Source organism: Vombatus ursinus, unplaced genomic scaffold, assembly GCF_900497805.2.
Source record: "Vombatus ursinus unplaced genomic scaffold, bare-nosed wombat genome assembly UNPS02005073.1, whole genome shotgun sequence".
NCBI lineage: Eukaryota > Metazoa > Chordata > Mammalia > Diprotodontia > Vombatidae > Vombatus > Vombatus ursinus.
Genome location: NW_020944851.1, coordinates 1 through 19,519, shown reverse-complemented (window position 1 = coordinate 19,519; position 19,519 = coordinate 1). Strand labels below are relative to the sequence as shown.

The following is a 19,519-nucleotide window of genomic DNA, read 5'->3' as shown; positions in this document are numbered from 1 at the left end:
AGTGTCTTATGCCTTACTCCCCTTTCTGCAGCCTATGGCCCACCCAGATAGATGGACCTCACACCCTACCTCCCACATCCCTCCACCTAACCTGGACAAGGCCGTGTCTCCTGCCTGGAAGGTACTTGCATCTCCACTTAGCCTCTGAGCTTCCATGGCTTCCTTCAGATTCTACTCCAGCACCACTCCCTACATAAAGCCTTTTCCTGATGTCAATCCCCCTGCAGCTCATCCTTCCCCTCACAGGAAACTTCTACCTTACATTGATCTTGTATGCCCTTTTTAAATGTACACGGAATCTCTGACAGCATGTAATTTCTCTGAGGGTAAGGGCATTTTTATTGTTGTTTCATTGCATTTCTAGAGCCTGGCACAAAGCAGGTATTTTAAAAGTGCTTGCTGATTACATAACTGTATTTCTGAACGTGATTCTCTGCTCCCTGAAGGCAAGTACCATGCTTTATTCACTGCTGTAACCTCCACAGCCCTTAGCAGAACATCTTAGCACATAGGAAACCTCCAATAACTATTTCACCAATGAAGGATGTGGTGGAGCCCTGCTCTCAGATGGGTCACACCAAAGCCACACTCCTCACCCCAGGCCCTGGCTGCAGATCCCAGCGTTTAGTCCCCATGTAGCAGCCGGCTCTATACCCCATCACCTGCCTCTTGGCCCCTGACTCAATCCTCCTTCCTTGTCTCACTTTTCTGCGCCTGTCCCACCTGCCCCCACTCTCATGATGCGACCCCCAGCTCTCACCACAAGCTCTTCCAGCAGAATCCAGCAGCACACTCTCCACTGTTGCCCTGGTAAGGACTGCACCCCCAGCCCTCTCAATCACCGGGATAATGTGAAAAGGGATTTCACTGGCGCCTCCTCTAGGGTAAAAGCCTCCATGAAGGTAGTGGTTGATGAGGATGGCATGCATAGAGAAACTGGCATTCTCTGGGGGAACACCTGCAGGAGAGAAGCAAGGTCAGTGTTTTAGGCTTGGCACTCATACCTTACAGGCCAGGATGACAATCCCTTCCAAAACAAGCTTCCTTACTTTACCTCCAGGACCAGAATCTTCCCCAATACCTAATCTATCCAGGAACCTTAATAAACAACCAAACCCGGGAACTTCAACAGTCTCTGGGGCAATGGGAGAGTTCTCCTCCAAGACTGGAATGTCACATCTAAAGATGACAGCCACATCTCACAGTACAGCAAGAGCTCCAGGGCATGGAGTGAAGGGAACTTTTATGGGGTACAGTGACATTCATTCACTCATTGTTTGATTGTTTGACCTCAACATCAGGCAGGTGATGTCATGACTTGCAAGTGTTTGGATTTAAGTGAGGCGGGCTGTGCAAAGTCACCAGCCTCACTCTCTCCTCTAGAGCCATCTGGGACATGAACAACCAATATGATTTTACATCTTCAAAGAGTCAACCAGTCAACATTTTGTTTTATTAAACATCATATGCCAGGCCCTATGCTAAGCAGGTGAGGCTACAAAGACAAAAAGAAAAGGTCCTTACTGTCTTCTATTGGTGGAGATGTTTACACAGAAATGTATACATGGAGTTGATTATGTGAAACGGATACTAAGGATTTGGGGGAAGGAGGGCACTAGGAGCTGGGGAGATGGGGAAAAGCTTCATGGAAAGGTGGTGCTTGATGTAAGATTTGAAGGAAATGAGGGATTCTCTGAAACACAGCTGAGGAGAACACATTCCAAGCATGGTTGACAGCTAGAGAAAAGAAGGGAGATGAGAGCAACAAAAAGTTCGGCTCGGCTATATTGCGGAATGCCAAGGAAGTGGAATAACTAATATATTGCTAATAAGGCTGGTTGGATAGGTAGGTTAGAGACAGGTTGTGACATCTCCATTTGATCCCAGCCATGATGAGGAACTTCTGGAGTTTCTTGAGTCAGGGCATGGTGTGGTCAGATGCCCTTTAGCAACCGTATAAGATGGTAAGCGTATAGACTTGAGGCAGGGAAAGCAAAGGTCACGACAAGTCTGGGTGAGAGGTGATGAGGGCTTGAATCCAAGTGGTGGAGGTGACAGTAGAACCCAAATTCCTTTGGCATGAAGAAGAAGCATTAGCAAGGACCTTTATGACATCAACAGAGTAATAAAGAACGACTCACATGTATAGTGTTTTGTGACTTAAAAAGCACTTCACATCTATTATCTCTGAACAAATTTAATAGGTTGGAAGTACAGGTATTATTTCAATTAGGGAAACTGAGGCTCACAGGTGAACTGAGTGCTTATTGGTCGCCCAGCTGTTCAGTGGTAGAGTCAGGACCTGAACCCAGCTCCGCTGGTGACAAGTCCAATATTCTGTCCAAGCTAATGGATTTGTAATCTAATCCACGTTGGCCCTCCCTCCAGCAGATCAGAACCCATTCCAGCTGGGAGAGTGACAATAATAATAATGAAGACAACCAGAATTATACAGCATCAACTATATGCCAGGCACTGTACTCAGCAAGTTACACATATGAAGTCACTGTTCCTCACGCCAACCCTAGGAGGTGGATGCTACTAGGATCCCCATTTTATAGTTGAGAAAACTGAGGCAAACAGAGGTTAAGTGACTTGCTCAGGGTCACACAGCTAGTAAATGTCTGAGGCTGGATTTGAACTCAGGTCCTCCTGACTCAAGGCCCAGCGCTCCATGCAATGCATCACCTAGTGACCTACAAATGACCAGTCCTCTGGTTAACAGGCTCTTGAGGGCCACAGGCATAAACTTCCCTTCCCCCCACTGCCAGCAAATCAAGGAGAGCCAGGAGAGCAGCAGCCTGTCCATGTGGGCCGCTAAACCACCCCTCACCCCTGGCTGCTCCCTTTATCCCCAGTATCCCCAGAGCTCAAGGTCCGTACCATAGGTGGGAAAGATGTAGCTGAGCATGGTTTTGAGTTCCTGGGAGGCAGGCAGCTGGTTGAGCACATCTGCTAAGCTCTGGGTGGCTGCTCTCAAGAAAGGGGAGAATAAGGCCAGCACCCCCAAACTGTCCAGCAGCTTCACCACGGGCAAAGGGATGAGCTTCAACTTGATCATATGAGGGATTCCTTTTGCTACCTCCTGGGGAAAGAAAGGAACCCAGGGAGAAAGAAGTTACTGCATCCCTGTTCCTGCCAGCCCAGAGAGCTGAGGCCCCAGTGACATGGGCCAGATTTCAATCACTAAGCAGTCTGGGGAAGATGCATATTCCGAATTTAAAGGGGTGTCCCTCCCAGCATTTCCCAAGTCATTCTTAGAAAGATTTGCATTTTGAACATTTGACTCATTAATCCTTAACTTAGTAAGAACCAGTGCTGTTCCTGGTGAACACATTGACCTGAGCCCTGCCCTTCTCTACTCAAGGTAATACTGGGGAGTGTGGGGTGTTTGTTTTAGGGTTTTTCCACCACAACTTGGGTCTCCTTTTCCTGTCATGGACCCTACCCCCTCTGTCCAGTGCCCTCAGGCTGTGCCCCCTCCCACTCTGACTGCCCACAGACCACAGAAGGCTCATTCTCCACAGCAGGGTTCAGTGCTCCCAACCTGGCCTGAGCCCTCCTTCCCTCCATCAAATCCCCTTTCTTCAGGATCCTGTGAGGTGACAGGAGCTAATCTAATAAACTAGAACTTACTATGGTTTGGTTAATAATAATACCTTTTAGATGGCACGTACTGTAACATGCCAGGCACAAGGCTAAGAGCTTTACAAGGATTATCTCCTTTGGTCCTCGTGACAACCTTGGGAGGTAGGTGCTAGTATTTTCCACATTTTACAGATGAGGAAACTGAGGCAGACTGCTGTTAACTGACCTGTTAGGTGCCAATACTTAACTGCCCACCTCTGCCAGATCATGTCTTTGTCTTCATGGGAGCCCCCAGTGCTTGTAAAGGAGAAAATCCCTGATGCCACGGCATGGGAGTGCCAGGCAAACCTCCAATGTCCTGATGAGAAGCAGTTGAGGCCAGAATTCTTGTCCCTCCTCCCCCCTCCCCCTGCAGGTCAATGTTGGCCCTTCCTGGGTCTCTGCAGGTGGCGGGGAGCCTCCCAGGTCAGCGCAGTCTTACCTTCACCATCTTCATGTACTTGTCAATGGCAGCTTCTTCATGAGGAAACTTTTCCTTGAGGCCCTGAACATAGGCTTTCTCCCCAGCATACATGGGGAACTCCCTTCTGCCGTTGGGTCCCTCCAGCACCAGAATGTCAAAGGGGGAGTCCAAGGGAGCCCAGTCCAGCTGCCCCTCCGTGATCTGGTCCAGGAGGAAGCGGTTAAAGCTGCCGTCTTTCAACTGCCCAACATAGTGGATTCCTGTCAAACAGTGGCAAGGAAAGGGTATGCCGCTGAGCACAACCCACACAGGTAGAGAAAGGTGACCTACAAATGACGTGAAGGTGGCTGGAAGCTCCCAAACTTCCCCTCACATACATCAGCCCTGGGATCAGCCTTTGCTAAGAGGAAAGCCCAAGACCAGCTGTCCTTCACTGGGCAGCTACTTCCCAGGATTGCTGGGCGGATCACACGAGATAAGATAGTTGGAAAGGCTTAGCACAGTGCCCGGCACACAGCAGGCACTCAATAAAAGCTTGGGTTTTGTTTTCTTTTTTTTTTTTACTCCCCAGACTGTGCCACTAGTGCTCTGCGGTCTTCTCCCCACAGTGCTGGGGCCTCCTTCTCCCACTGGTGAGCTCTTCTCAGAGCCGCCATTTTGAGAAGGGACCCAGTCGAGCCATCCTTCATTCTCGCGACTTTGCCCCTGGTGACTCAGCTACCTTCTCTGCCTGACCCACCCTCCCTGGGTCCCCTTCTCCCATTGGTGAGTGCCTCTCCAAACCTCCATTTTGATGAAGGGCCAGACCAGACAAGTTCCACCCCATCCCTTTTCCCCATTAGAACGTAAGCTCTTTGAAGGCAGGGCCTGTCTCTTTTTGCTTGTATTTATGTTCCCAGTGCTTAGTAGCGGACCTGGCCCAGAGTTAGGACTTTAAAAAGGCTTGTTGCCTGGGTTTGACCCAGAAGTAAGGATAACCTCCCCTGCTGTAAGCACATCATCTCTGTTTGGTCTATGCGTGAATCATGAACAAGGCAATGGAGAATTCTTGTGTATTGGAAGAAAAAAAGAGTCCCTAGGAAGGAGAGGGACTGGCTAAACCAATGAGGATGCCCAGGGTCTCCTCTAACTCCTGATCCAAGTCACCTGGTGCCACAGAAGCAGAACTTTAATAAGGTCATTAGTCTGGAGGTGGAAGGGACCTCAGACACCAACTGGTCCCATCTTCCTCATTTTACAAATATGGAAACTGAGGCCCAGGGAGGCAGTAGGAAGCAGAGCCCAGCTCTGGCCTCCAGTCCTGTGACTGAGTTCAGCCTTCTCTCCCCTACCCTGTCCATCCACCCTCACGTGTGCCCTGAAATAGAGGATGCCAGTTCCTCCCCAGACCCACTTTACCTGTGTCAAACTCCAGACCATTATGGCCAAAGGTATGGCAGGAGCCACCTGCCTTGGTGTGCTGCTCCAGCACCAGGACTCTCTTTCCTGCTTTGGCGAGGATGGCCGCTGCCGCCAGGCCCCCAATGCCACTCCCGATCACCACGGCATCCAGCTGGTCCGGCACACGGCTAGCCGAGAAAGCTGTAAAACAAAGTGTGGGAGAGACAGTGTGTCAACCTTCGAGACGGTACCAGATGAGTGCGAGGAGAAATGTGGAAACTGAGGAAGCATCTCTGGCCAAGTACAATGAGAAAAGCCACAATACAAGTATGGGCAAGAACCTCTGTCTCAAAGGCAGTGAGATATGTAATCTGAATTGGCATCATCTATTCCAGTGAAAATTTTCCCACAGCTGAGGAGGCCCTGACTCATCAGATAATACATCAGATAACTCATCAGATAATCAGATTATCACACAAAGGTGAGCTGAGAACCTGGAGTCCAAACAACAATAGCATAAAATTCTGGGTCTTATCCTCTCAGACTGATTTTTTTTTTTTTGCCTAGATAAAAAAAGGCCAATCTCTGCCCCATTTCTTACCTAGCCTTAATCACTTGAATCGGTGTTGCCTCAGTCAAACTGAGACCTGTTAAAGACTCTAGGTTAAAAAGGCCAAGGTCTCCCACTGCATCCGGGGCCATTTCCAATTGTCCTGATCTGTACCTTGCCGCTGCAGCCAGATGACTCAGGCGGAGACAGTGAGGCTGGTGACCCTGCACAGCTCTCCTTCACCTCAATCTAACTCACTCGCATGTCATGGCATCACCCCCGTGATTTCATGGTCCCTCTTCAAGAACACAGGACAAACAACAACAACCATAGGATTAGGGACTGAGAACCAGCGTAGGAGCAGAGAGAAGGCGAGGTATCTTGCACAAGGCAAGCGGTTAAGAAATGTTTGCTGAATAGAATAACAAATGTTATGGGACAGCCTGGACATAAATATAACAGAGCCAGGAATCAAAGCCAGGTCCTTGGATTCCAAATCCACCTCTCTGCTGAACTCTGCAATCTTGTAGGCGAGGCCCTCAGGGGTCTCTGAGTCCACCTCAAACACATCCAATGAGGGGTGTCTCAGCTTTGGGGAAGGGGCCCTGCCTAGGGAGCACTTAAGATACAAGAAAAGCAGCCCTGCCTAGGAGAAGCTTAGAGTTACGGATATAGGTACATATGGAGTAGATGGCAGGTAACCTGGGAGGGAGCTGGGAGACTGGGAAGGGCCCCTTAAAAAGGTGACACTGGAGCAGAAGAGGGTGAGGTGAGGAGGGGGAACATTCTAGGTTTGTGGAACAGCCAGTGCAAAGGCTCAATGTGGAGATGGAGCATCACTGATTGGAAGAACTGGCATTGCCACAGTGCCCAGAGAGCTGGAAAAGATGAGTTCAAATCTTGCCTCAGACACTTCCTAGCTTTAGTGTGACCCTGGGCATGCCACGTAACTTCTGTTTGCCTCAGTTTCCACATCTGTGAAATGGAGATAATAAAAGCACCTACCTCCTAGGGTTGTTGTAAGGATGAAAATATTTGTTTTTTTAATTTTGTTTTAGGCAATTGGGGTTAAGTGACTTGCCCAGGGTCACACAGCTAGTAAGTGTCAAGTATTTGGTCTGAGGCCATATTTGAATTCAGGTTGTCCTGACTCCAGGGCCAGTGCTCTATCCACTGCGCCACCTAGCTGCCCCAGATGAAAATATTTGTAAAGCACTTAGCAGAGTGCCTGGCACATAGTAAGTGCCATATAAAGGAGAGCTATTATTATTATTTTTTAAATTAGGAATAGCAAGTATCCAGTATGGCGAGGATAGATGGATAGTGTGTGAAGGGGATAAGAATCAGGGAAAGTTAGGAAGGGGCTGAGTTATAAAGAGTTTTACAGGCCAAACAGAGGAATCGTTACTTGATCCTAGAAGTAACAGGGCACCCATTGGAGTCCATTCAATCGGGGAAGGATGGGAAAAGGGAGAAGGGAAGAGAAAAGAGAAGATGATCAGATCTAATAGCTGAATGGAGGATAAATTAGAATAGGAAGACACTTAAGGCAGGGAGATTAATTAGAAGGCTATAATAGTAGAGGCAAGAGGTGAGGACGGTCTAAACTAGGATGATGGCTAGAGCAGAGAGAAGGGAAACTATAGAACTATGGGATGAGGAGAAAAACAATAAGATGAGACAACTGACTGGTAATTAAAGGGAGGAATCAAGGATGATGCTGTGTTTGCAAGCCTGGGAGCCTGGGAAGATGGATGGTGGTTCCCTCAAAAGTAACAGGAAAGTTCAAAAGAGGGGAATGTCTGGGGATAAAGAGAATAAGGTCAGTTTTGGACATGTTAAATTTGAGATGCCCATGGGATCTCCTCTTTGTAATGTCTAAGAGACAGTTGGTGATGTAGGATTGGGGCTGAGGAGACTAGGGCTGGGTCTAGAGATATAGGAATCCATCTGCAGAGAGGTGAGCATCAAATCCATGGGAGCTGATGAGATCTCCAAGTGAGAGAGTGTAGAGAGAGAAGAGATCCCAAGGTAGAGCTTTGGGGACACCAAGAGGTCGTAGGTGTGACAGGAATGAAGATCCATTTGAGGAGTAGTCAGGGAGGCGGGAGGAGAACCAAGAGAAAGCAGCGCCACCAGAACTGAGAGAAGAGAATTTCCAGGAGGAGAAGGTGGTCAATACCTTCCAGGAGAGGCCGAGGAGGATTAGGCCACAGATCTGACAATTAAGAGATCACTGATGGATACGTGACTTAGGGACATTAAGGATGGCATCATAAACAATCAGGGAAGCAAGGAAGAAAGTAAAGGGAAGAACTCATGACCAAATGTGGGCTAGAGAGGATCTAAAACAGACAATTTTGATTACATGAAATTAAAAAGTTTTTGCATAAAAAACCCAGTGCAACTAAAATGAGAAGAGAAACATACAGGGGCAGGGAGGGGAATCTTTGCAACAAGCTTCACTGATAAGAATTTCATTTTCAAGATCTAAAAGGAATTCGTTCAAATCTATAATAAAAGACATTCCCAATTGATAAGTGGTGAAAACAGGCAGTTTTCTAAGGAAGAAACCCAAGTTATCAATGGCCATATGAAAAAAATGATAAAAATCACTAATAATTAGAAAAATACAAATTACATTAACTCTGAGGTTCCACCTCACATCCATCAGATAGGCAAAGATGACAAAAGAGGAAAATAACAAGTGTTGGAACATCACGGGCACATTAAATGCCCTGTTGGCACAGCTGTGAATTGCTTCAGCCATTCTGGCAAGTAATTTGGAACCATGCCTAAAGAGTTAGTTAATTATGAACTCATTTCTAGTCCTATAACCAAAAAGGTCAAAGATAGAGCAGAAGGACTCTACGCATACAAAAATATTTCTACCAGCTCGTTTTTTGTGATGGTAAAGAACTGGAAACTATGAGGGTGCCCATCCAATGAGGAATGGCTGAAAAAATCATGAAATATAAATATGATACTATAATAGGAGCCAGGGAAGCCTTGAATGAAATGACACAGAGGGAAGAAAGCTAAAGCAGGAGAACACTGTTAAGACAAACAGCTTGGAAAGACATAAGAACTCTGGTGAATGCAGTGCCCAAGGAGGATTGCAGAAGACTAACAGAACCTCCTGACAGAGGTAACATACTCAGGGTATAGCTGGGGAATTTTTTTTTTTATATGGCCAACGTGGGAATCAGTTTTCCTTGACTAAGCATGTTTGTTACAAGAGGCCTTTTTTTTTTTTTTTTCAATACGGGATGAGGGGAGGAAGAAAAGATAGATTTTTGTTTAAAATCACAAACAAGAAATCTGGTCATTGGGGAGAGATCAGTTTCAACTGAAAGAAGAGGATGGAAGTCAGATTGTAAAGGCCTGAGAAGAGAGCAAGGCAGGCACTGAGAGTAGCCCCTTTTCCAAGGAGTTTATCTGAGAAGTGGAGACAAGGCATAGGACGGCAGCCATAGGGGACTGTGGGATGCAATGAGAAGAAGGGAAGTGCCCAGGCTTTGGATGACCAGAGCACTCATTAAAAAGCTATTCTGTGCCGGGGGCAAGGAATAGGAGCTCCAACGGTAATTGAACTCCTCACAAATGAGCACTCGAGGCGGTTCATTGTGAGGGACCTGTAGTACTTCATAGCTAGAGGTCACAGAGCCAGGGTGACCAGACACTTAGAACTCCTCCACATTTGGTCCTGACAGCTCATCTGCAGGGCATGGAGCTGTGGTACCAGTCATTCATGGTGGGGCTGGAAGGGGCCCTAGCCTTCAGCAATACCACTACTAGGTCTGTATCTCAAAGAGATCACAAAAAAGGGACAAGGACCCACATGTACAAAAATATATAAAGCAGTCCTTTTCATGGTGGCAAAATAGTGGAAACTGAGGGGATGCCCATCAACTGGAGAATGGCCAAACGAGCTGTTGTATATGAATGTGATGGAATTGTGCAATAAGAAATGATGAACAGGCAGATTTCAGAAAATCCTGAAAAGATTTTTACAAACTGACACAAAGTGAAATGAGCAGAACCAGGAAGGTATTGTCCACAGTATCAGCAATATTGTGTGATGATCAACTATGAAGGAATCAGCTCAGCTCTCTCAGCAACACAATGATCTAAGACACGGACAAAGGACTCAGGAAGGAAAATGCTATCCACATCCAGATAAAAAACTGATGGACTCTGAATGTAGAGCAAAGCATACTTTTTTCACTTACTTTATTCTTTTGTTTTTTGTTTTCCTTTTGATCTGTTTCTTCTTTCACAACTGTGATTAATGTGGAAATATATTTTGCATTATAGCACATTCATAACCTATATCAAAATGCCTACTATTTTACGAAGAAGGAGGGGAGGGAGGGAGAAGAGTCTGAGGCTCAGGATCTTTTAAAATGAATGCTGAAAATTGACTTGACATGTAATTGGGGGGGGGAATACTATTAAAGTTTAAAAAAAACAGGTAAAAAGAGATGAGTGGCCAAGCAGTAGTACATTTAAGTCAGGCTTATGCTGTAAACGTTTAAATTGTCTCTCCAGAAACACCCTTTCCTCTAAAATGTATGCATGACACACTTTTAAGTTTAGTATGCATTATTAATATTTTCTTCATCACTTGATTAAATTTCAACAACCATCAAAACAAATCAAGGCCTGTTTCCCAGGTGTATATAGGCATAAAGAAAATTTAAAATGTTGTCTCTTATGAGCCAGTTCAACCCCTGGTTGAAATGACAGAGAGATTTGAAAACAAGAATAATATTTAATCTTAAATCAGAGAATGATTTTTTTTCTTTTGAGAGGACAATATTTTGGTTTTTTCCAATTACATGTAAAAATTTTTAGCATTCACTTTTTAAGGTTTTGAGTTCTAGATTCTGTCCCTTCCTCCCTCTCCCCCCCCCACCCCTTGAGAATGAAGCAATTTGATGTGTTATGCATGTTCAGTCACACAGAGCATATTTCCATGTTGGTCGTGTTGTAGAAGAAAACATGGACCAAATAATAATAATAAGGAAAGCAAAAAAAAAAGGGGGGGGAGATGCTTCTATCTGCAATCAGACTCCATCAGCAAGAAGATGGCTTTTGAACTGACAAGAGAGTTTTACAAAAAGAGAAAGTTGTGTGTCCTAGGCATAGGGAAACAAGAAAGGGTCTAAATTAGACATCGCCTTTAAGTATAAAAGGAAAGTAAACTGATTCTCTGGAGTGGACATGTGAAAGTGCATGCCACGCTGCTGTTGTTACACATCCACAACCTCGTACTTCTATCAATAAATTAATACTACATGCCATCTACATAAACAAAAACATTTTTAGTGCACTCCAGGCCGTTCGTTGTGAAGGACCTGTGGGGCTGCGCAACTAGAGGTCACAGAGCCAGGGCGACCAGAGAGTTAGAACTCGATCGCGTTCGGCCCCGACAGCCCCTCCGGGGGGCTCAGAGCTACACCCTAGTCTGACACGTGGGGAAACTGAGGCCGGGGGCAGAGGTCGTTAAGTAGCAGGTGACTTCATCTCCCTGGGTGTGGGCTCCCACCAGTGACACGCTCTGAAACCCACGCGCCTGTGCCCACGCCACCTCGCCGCCAACCCTCCACCTTCACGCAGCGTTTTACAAAGAGGGAAACTGAGGTTCGGCTCGGGATTCGCACCTTGCTTGAGGACCCTCTTGCGGGCCTCCCGGTCGGTCACCAGCGGCTGCCGCGGCCTCCTCACGTCCTCGGAGAAGGGGTTCCGGCCGCCGCCGCCGCCCACGAGCCTCCGGACCTTGGTCACGAGCAGCGCGACCCCCGCCGCCAGCGCCCACCACAGCCACATCATGCTGACCGCCTCTGGGGAATGGAACCTGGGGTCCTCTGGTCCGGGATAAGAAAGGCCGTGGGAGGGGGTCGCTCCGCCCTCACCGGGAGGTCCATCCCGCCCACCCCGCCCATCGCGTCACTAGGACTGGCAGCGAGCTTGGGAAACCCAGAGACTTGACCTCGAACTTTGCACCTCAGGACTGCGCCCGGAAGGAGGGCTCGTGAAGCCTGCTGGGAAGTGTAGTTCCGGCTGGGCCGCGCGGGAGGCGCACTGCGCAGGTGCAGACGCCGGGGGCGTTGGTTTGAGGCGGTGGCTGCTGGACCGAGGCGGCTTCGGGGAGGGGGAACTGGGACCACCGAGACGGGAGGCGGTGTTGGAGGCTGAGGCAGGTAGGTCGCGGTGGGACGCGGCCCCGCGCCGAAGGCCCAATCCCCCCGGCTGCCCCTTCCCCCCGTCCCGAGAGCTTCTCTTCGGGGCGGGAGGAGGGCGTGACCCGATGGACTGGATACAAAGTAACCTCTCCAGCCGCAGGGCGCTCCCCTGGTGCATCCTGGGCTTTTCCTGCTGGGAGGGAATTGGGGCTGGGGATGGGGGCTGGACCTGGGCTCTCATTGCTAGAGACTTCCCATCCCAACCCATCCAGGAGGGCAGCTTGGCACCGTTTCTGCAACTTCGGGTCGTCCCCTTTGGAGGTCACGGACCCCTCTGACAGTCTGGTGAAGCCTGTAGACCCTTTTTATGTGCATCAAATACAATATGTAGGGCTGCAAAGGAAGCCAATTACATGGAAACCAGATTTATAAAACTACTTTTTTTAAAAAAAACCCAGTAAGTTTGTTCCAATGTTGTCACCCCCATTAGACTGAGCTGTAGGAGAGCAGGGAGTGTTTTCGCTTTTCTTTCCATCCCTCAGCCCTTAGCATAGGCTCTGGCAATCCAATCCAAGCCAATCAACATTAAATGCCAACTATGTACCCTGCATTGTGATTGCACTGAGATTACAAAAGAAAAAGAAAACCAGCCCCTGCCTTCAAGGAACTTCCATTCTAATAGGGAGAAACATGTAAATACAAGATACTCACAGAGTACATGGAAGGCAGCCTTAGAGGGAAAGGCATTAACATCTGGGGGGACTGTTATGTCCTACAGAAGGGGATATTTCAGCTAAGTCTTGTAGGAAGTTAGGGAGTATAAAAGGCTGACGTGAGGAGGGAACAGCCAGGGTAAAAGTGTGGAGGTGGGAGATAGAATTCCAGTAGAGGACCAAAAAAGGTGTGAAGGACAGAAATGTGTAAAAAGACTGGAAAGATCATTGAAGAGGGGTAGGGAGGGAGGGGAATATCAGTTTGTGAAGAGCTTTCTACGTCAAACAGAAGAATTTCTATTTGATTCTAGAAGTAATAGGAAACCAGTGGGTTATATTGGAAGGGGAATGACATGGTCAGACTTAAGTTTAGGGAAAATTACTTTAGCAGCTATGTGGAGAATGGATTGGAACAGGGAAAGACTTGAGGCAAAGAAACCAGTTAGAAGGCAGTAATCCAAGTATGAGTGAGTGGAAAAAAGGGAATATAAAGAGATGCTGTAGAGACAAAACATAGCACATTAAAGATTGGCCAAGCATTTTACCTGAGTTATCTCATTTGCCCCTTACAACAACCTCATGAGGTAGATGCTGTTATCCCCATTATGCAGATGGGTAAATTGAGTCTTAGAGCTGAATTGACTTACCCATAGTCACGAAGCTTGTAAGTGTCAGCGGCTAGATTTAGACTTGGGCCTTCTTGACTCGCAAGTCCAATGCTATCCACTATGCCATGATGCTTTCCCTCATCTAGGCTCCTTTTTTTTTTTTTTAAGATAGCCCCTAATTCAGTTTTTTTTTTTTCATTCCCAGAGTGGCCTTCTGAAAGATCACACCACCTAAAACTGTGCTGCAAATAGGAATGGATAGTATTTGTTTATTTGGAAATGACCCTTGTCAAGAAGGGCAAAGTAGGTAGCAGAGAGGTGATAAGACTTGGCCAAAGGGGCACAGGTAAACTGGAATGAAACTCGGCTCCAGATGCAGAGCCCCTCATGTTGTCCTTCCCTGCCTTTCTGATGCTTTGGACCCCTGCATGTGGAGTCACTGTGAGTCCACACTCTGTCTCTGCTGCTTACTCCCTGTGTGTGTCTTCTGAGAGGTCACCGAACCTCTTGTGGCCTTCATTTTCTCAAATGGCTGTTGTTTTCCGGCTCAAGTGTTTGTATTTACTGTGTGATGCAGGTCTCTGAGCTCTCATTTTCTGAGCCTCTGATTCTCACCAGCTGTTGCCCCATACAGGAGAATGTGTAATTTCCCACAGCCTTGACTAAAGAAGTGACTGGTGGGAATTTATGATTCTAGCCCTGCCTGTTGCTTTGTTTGGTTTTCATGGGAACAGGTGCCCTGTGGGGGGTTTCATACCTCACTGGGGATGCAAAACAGCCTTAGAGACAACCAGTGAAACTGTAATCAGCCTTTCACCTTAGTGAAGGCACAGCAGGTATCTCTAACATAACCCCTCCCGGGCATGATTATTCCCCCTTTTTGATGTTGCCGCTGGTTCTGCCCCCTGGAGGCCGACAGAACAAGTATGATGCCTCCTCCCCAGGACTTCAAAAGACAAGGCTTCAGATACTTGAAGACAACGACCGCATGTCCCCTGAGGCTTTTCTTCCTCAGGCCAAACACCCCTGTTTCCTTCACCAAATCTTTCTATGATGTGACTCTGGGCCTTCCCCACCTGGTTGCCCTCCTCTGGTCCATCTCCAGTTTACCAGTGTCCTTCTTAAGCCATGATTCCTGGACCAGAATGCAGTGCTCAATAGGACCTGACTAGGCTAGATGGAATTGTATTGAAGAACAAGGATTGTTTAGTCCTGGAAGGCGCCATGAGACCTGTCATCTTCTGGCTCGTGACCCCATGGAGTGATGTCATCACTTACCGGGGGTACCAGCTCTCTCCATTAGAGACCACAATTGTAGATGATAACATGAGTTTGATTTTTTTATTGCAGGGTTGAACACAATAGTCCCAGCACTGCCTAGGGCTTTGTTTGCTACACAAGAAGAGCACTCTTCACTGGCCTGGGTTTTGTGAATGCCTTCTGGTACATAGAAACATACCCTGATGCTCATGCTAGCAGAACTGAGGAGAATCGACAGTTCACTTGGACCTGAGGGCCCAGGGACTTGATCTGCAGAAGCAGCTTGGCCTTGCAGCACATCCAAGTCACCAAAATCAGTGCATGTTTTGAAGATTCCGAGGGAGAACTGAGTCCCCCAGAGATGGCTGGACAGGAATCTTGAGGTTACCAGCTGCCCTTGATTTCTTATGAGTCCTGTTTCCTCGGCCTCGGCCTGTGTGACCAATGAAAAGACAGAAGCCTTGACTTTTCAACTGTCATCTATGGCTTCTCAATTTCTGGCCTTGCCAGAAATTTTGTACTGAGCTATGTTGTACTGAGTTCCCAAGGCTTTCCTGAAGGAGTACTGTTGAGACATGACTGAAGGAGCTTGCTGTCCCCCTAATGGGGAAGAGAGAGAAGATGAACAGGTAAGTGCTTTTACCTGGGGACCAGAGTATTAGAGAATATTGTTTTTGAGCAAATGGAAGATAAAACATCCACTGCCTAAACGGAAATTTAGAAATATATGGCAAAAGATTTATAGTCTATTGACTCTAATTCATCACATTTAAACCCTCCCCCCATCCAGGAGGCTCTTCCATTTGAAGAACTTACCAAGTTCAATTTATCAGACATTTGTTGGGCATCTGATTTGTGTAGATTGCTGTGCTAAGCATTGGGGAAGAAATAACATTTAAGTAAGACATAATCCCTGCCCTCCTACAGTTTAAAGTCTAGTTTTCTATTCCTATAGCCCTCCTACATGTTTCTTTGTGTTAGAAACCTGGGAAATATCCATTTTTCTTAGATTTCGGGTGTCCTCTGTTGTTTCAGCTGCCGCATCTCTATTATACACCTTACTTAGTCTGTCTTGATAGCTCTTAGATTCCCTGTTTTCTCTTTGAATGAGACCATCAGCTTGCCCCAGTTGTTTTGCTCAGTCCTCCTTTAAAATATTCTAATGTTGCTGATGGTAAGGAATGTTAAGCGGCCCCCCTGAACTTGTCTTTTTTTCCCCTTTTTTTATTAATTAATTTATTTTGAATTATCAACAATCACTTCCATAAGCTTTTGAGTTTTAAATTTTTCTCTGCCTCCCTCCCCAAGATGGCGTGCAATCTGATATAGGCTATACATATACATTCCTATTAAACATATTTTCACATTAGTGATGTTGTAAGTAAGAATTAGAACCAATAGGAGGAACCACAAGAAAGAGGAAACAAAACACAACAGAAGAAAAAAAAATAACAAATAGTATGCTTCAATCTGTGTTCAAACTCCAGAATTCTTTCTGTGGATGTGGATAACATTTTCCATTATGAGGCCTTTGGAGATGTCTTAGATCCTTGTATTGCTGAGAAGGGTTAAGTCTGTCAATGTCAGTCATCGCACAATGTGACAGTTACTGTGTACAGCGTTCTACTGGTTCTGCTCACTTCACTCAGCATACAAATCTTTCCAGGTTTTTGTGAGGTCTGCCTGCTCATCATTTCTTATAGCACAATAGTATTCCATTACATTCATATACCACATATACCAGTTCAGCCATTCCCCAATTGATGGGCATCCTCTCAATTTCCAATTCTTTGCCACCACAAAAAGTGCTGCTATGAAAATTTTTTGTACATGTGGGTCCTTTTCCCATTTGTATGATCTCTTTGGGATATAGCCCTAGAAATGCTATTACTGGGTCAAAGGATATGCACATTTTTATAGCCCTTTGGGCATAGTTCCAAATTGCTCTTCAAAATGGTTGGATCATTTCACAACTCCACCAACAATGCATTTGTCTGAACTTGTCTTTTTGAGGTGTCTTAATTTCCATAAACATTGGACCTGAATGTGTCAAGGACAGAGCCCCCCAGCTGACATAATTTGTCATTTGCATCCCAAACTGGAGTCCCTGTGCGTCCTTGGGAATCAAATCAGGCCCCAGTCAGTCTGCACTAGGCGTGTGTAGCTAGACCCTTGGAGATAAGGAGACCCTCCTATTTTCATGGTCTGGTAGTTCCCAAGGGAAAAGAATGTGACTTTTGCCCTCACCTTGATCTGCCCCTTCAGGAGGGGTTTTGTCCTTTTCCCTCCTTTACTGCACGTTTCCACTCCCATGCCATGCCCCTGCAGGTAGAGATTCTGGTATCTCCTCCTTCCTTTGTCCTGCTGGTATAAATATGCAGACTTCTGTATGGTTGTGAACTCTGGGTTCCACATGCATGTTCATTTCTTGCAATAAACCTAGTTTTCATGTAAGTTTCACAAAGTCCTGATTGCCTGTTGACAGTGGTTACAGTAGCAAGTCCTTGGATAATGCTGTTTCTGTGTTGCTCCGGTGTTCTATTTATTTGGCTACTTTGTAGCAAGATAGGTGATTTACTCCTAGGAATTCTGGGTAGGTCTTCTCAGTCTTGATGGGGCTCAGTTAAATAAGAGAGAAAAGGGATTTATAAAATGAGGACTAGAAAAATATAGAAACCTACAGGGAACTGATCATTTCATCATAATGAGTTTCTTCATCCATAAAATGAGGGAGTTCAGCCAGATAACCTTTGAAATTCCTTCTAACTTTACATCTATGAAATTATTATTGACCATGTGTTGAGAGCAAGCACACTGTGCCCAGAAACCAAGAGACACAAGAAATTGAAAGATGTCTCTGCTCTCAAGGACTTGGAGAAAACTAACTAGTCTTAAATGCTTATGTAAATATACAGTGACCCGGGTGAGGGAAGGGGTAGCCATCATGTGCTGTGAGCTGGTCAGGCTGGGTCTGCAGTGTGGTGTTTAGTCCCAGATGCCATGCTTTAGGAAGGACATGGACGGGCTGGAGCGTGTCCAGATAGAGAGAGAACGTGAGACCGTGTGTGAACATTGGTTGAAGGAACCAGGGATGTCTGATCTAAAAAAGAGAAGACGGGCAGGGGTGGAGGGAGAGCAGAGAGGTGAGGCCAGATATGATTTCTGTTTTCAAATATTTCAAAAGCTGAAAAGGGGAAGAGGAATGGACCTAATTTTGCTTGGTCCTGAAGGATAGAACTAGGCACAGGAGGGGAAAGTCACCAAGGCAGATTTCAGCTGAATACAAGGAAAACCTTCCTAACAGAGTTCTCTAAAAGCTGAATGCTCTGCCTTGAAGAGAGTGAGCTTCCTGTCCCTGCAGATCTTTAGGTGGAGACTGGACAGTCAGTCAGTCAATAAAGATTAATTAATTCATTGCACACTATGTTCTGACAATCTAATTGGGGATAGAACACACAAACAAGCTAAGTAAAGAAGAAGTGGGAAATAACAGAGAGAAGGCACAAAAACCAAGGGATTTGGGAAAGGCTTCCTGTAGAAGGGGAGATTTTACTTGGGACATCAGGGAAGCCTGTAGGCAGGGAGGAGGAGGGAGAACATTCCAGGCTCGGGGGACAGCCAGATGAAATGCCTGGAGTCAGGAGATGGAATCTTGTGTGTGGAACAGCAAGGGATCCAAGCATCATGGTGGCCAACTGTACGTGTTGGGGAGGGAGGTGTAGGAAGACTGGAAAGGTGGGAGGCAGGGGTGGTTTTAAGTGGCTTCGAGTGCCAAACAGAGGATTTTGTATTTGATCCTGGAGGCAATAGGGAGCCCCTGGAGTTTATGAGTGAGGGTGAGGGTGATGTGATCACACCTTCACTTTAGAAAAATAACTTTGGTGCGTGTTTGGAACATGGGCTGGAGTGGGGAGAGACTTGAGGTAGGCAGATTTGCCAGCAGGCTATTGCAGTAGTCCAGGCATGGGAGGATAAGGGCCTATGCCAGAGGGGTGGCAATGTCAAAGGAGAGAAGGGGGCATATTCAAGAGAGCTGGTGCAAAGGTGAAGTTGGCAGATTAGATATGGGGGGTGGGAGATGGTGAGGAGTCCGGGGTAGTGTCTAGGTTGGAAGTCTGAGGGACTGAAACAGTGATGTTACCTTCAACACAAATAGGGAAGGCAGGCAGGGTGGTAGGCTGGGGGTAGGTTTAGGGGGAAAGATAATGAGTTCTGTTTTGGACATCCAGTTTGAGCTGTATGAAAGGCGATTAGAGATGAGGCTGGATTGGAAATCAGCAGAGAGTTTGAGGCAGGATAGGTAAATCTAAGGATCATCAGCATAGAGGTGGTGATTAAATCCATGAGAGCTGATGAGATCTCCAGGGGAAGTAGTATAGAGAGAGAAGAGAAGAGGGCCCAGGATATTACCCTGAGGGACATCTGTGCTTAGAGGGAATGAGCTATAGGAAGATCCAGCAAAGGAGACAGAGAAGGAGCCATCAGGGAGCTAGGAGGAGAACCAGGAGAAAGCAGTGACCTGAAAAGGAAGTCCGTGGCTTCAGGAACTGAGTGTGTGGCCAGGGGGTTTGAGGGAGAGTCCATGTGGGTGTCAAAGTCCCCTAGTGTGAGGGCAGGAGTTGGGAAGGAGAGAACAGCTGTGAACCATGTACTCAACCCTCTGAGGAAGGAAGGGAAGTGACCTGGAGTCTGCAGACAGCAGCTTCAATTGGTCCTTGTTCATGCATTCTGTATTTGGGTACTGTCCAGCTTACTAAAATTTATTTGTA

At 46.6% G+C, this 19,519-nt stretch overlaps 1 protein-coding gene across 1 annotated transcript in view; it reads right to left on the bottom strand.

The window, feature by feature from the left end:
* LOC114029058 (all-trans-retinol 13,14-reductase-like) overlaps positions 1 to 11,873 on the bottom strand; it is a gene marked incomplete at its 3' end in the record, with an annotated part of 19,219 nt that extends 7,346 nt beyond the window's left edge. Inside the window, exons 1-5 of the mRNA XM_027843416.1 lie at positions 11,648 to 11,873; positions 5,450 to 5,632; positions 4,070 to 4,311; positions 2,884 to 3,085; positions 761 to 958 (exon numbers count right to left, since the gene is read on the bottom strand). Coding sequence (XP_027699217.1) covers positions 761 to 958; positions 2,884 to 3,085; positions 4,070 to 4,311; positions 5,450 to 5,632; positions 11,648 to 11,816 — 994 coding nt within the window. The remainder of the gene's footprint in view (positions 1 to 760; positions 959 to 2,883; positions 3,086 to 4,069; positions 4,312 to 5,449; positions 5,633 to 11,647) is intronic.
* Between the last annotated feature and the right edge of the window lie 7,646 nt (positions 11,874 to 19,519).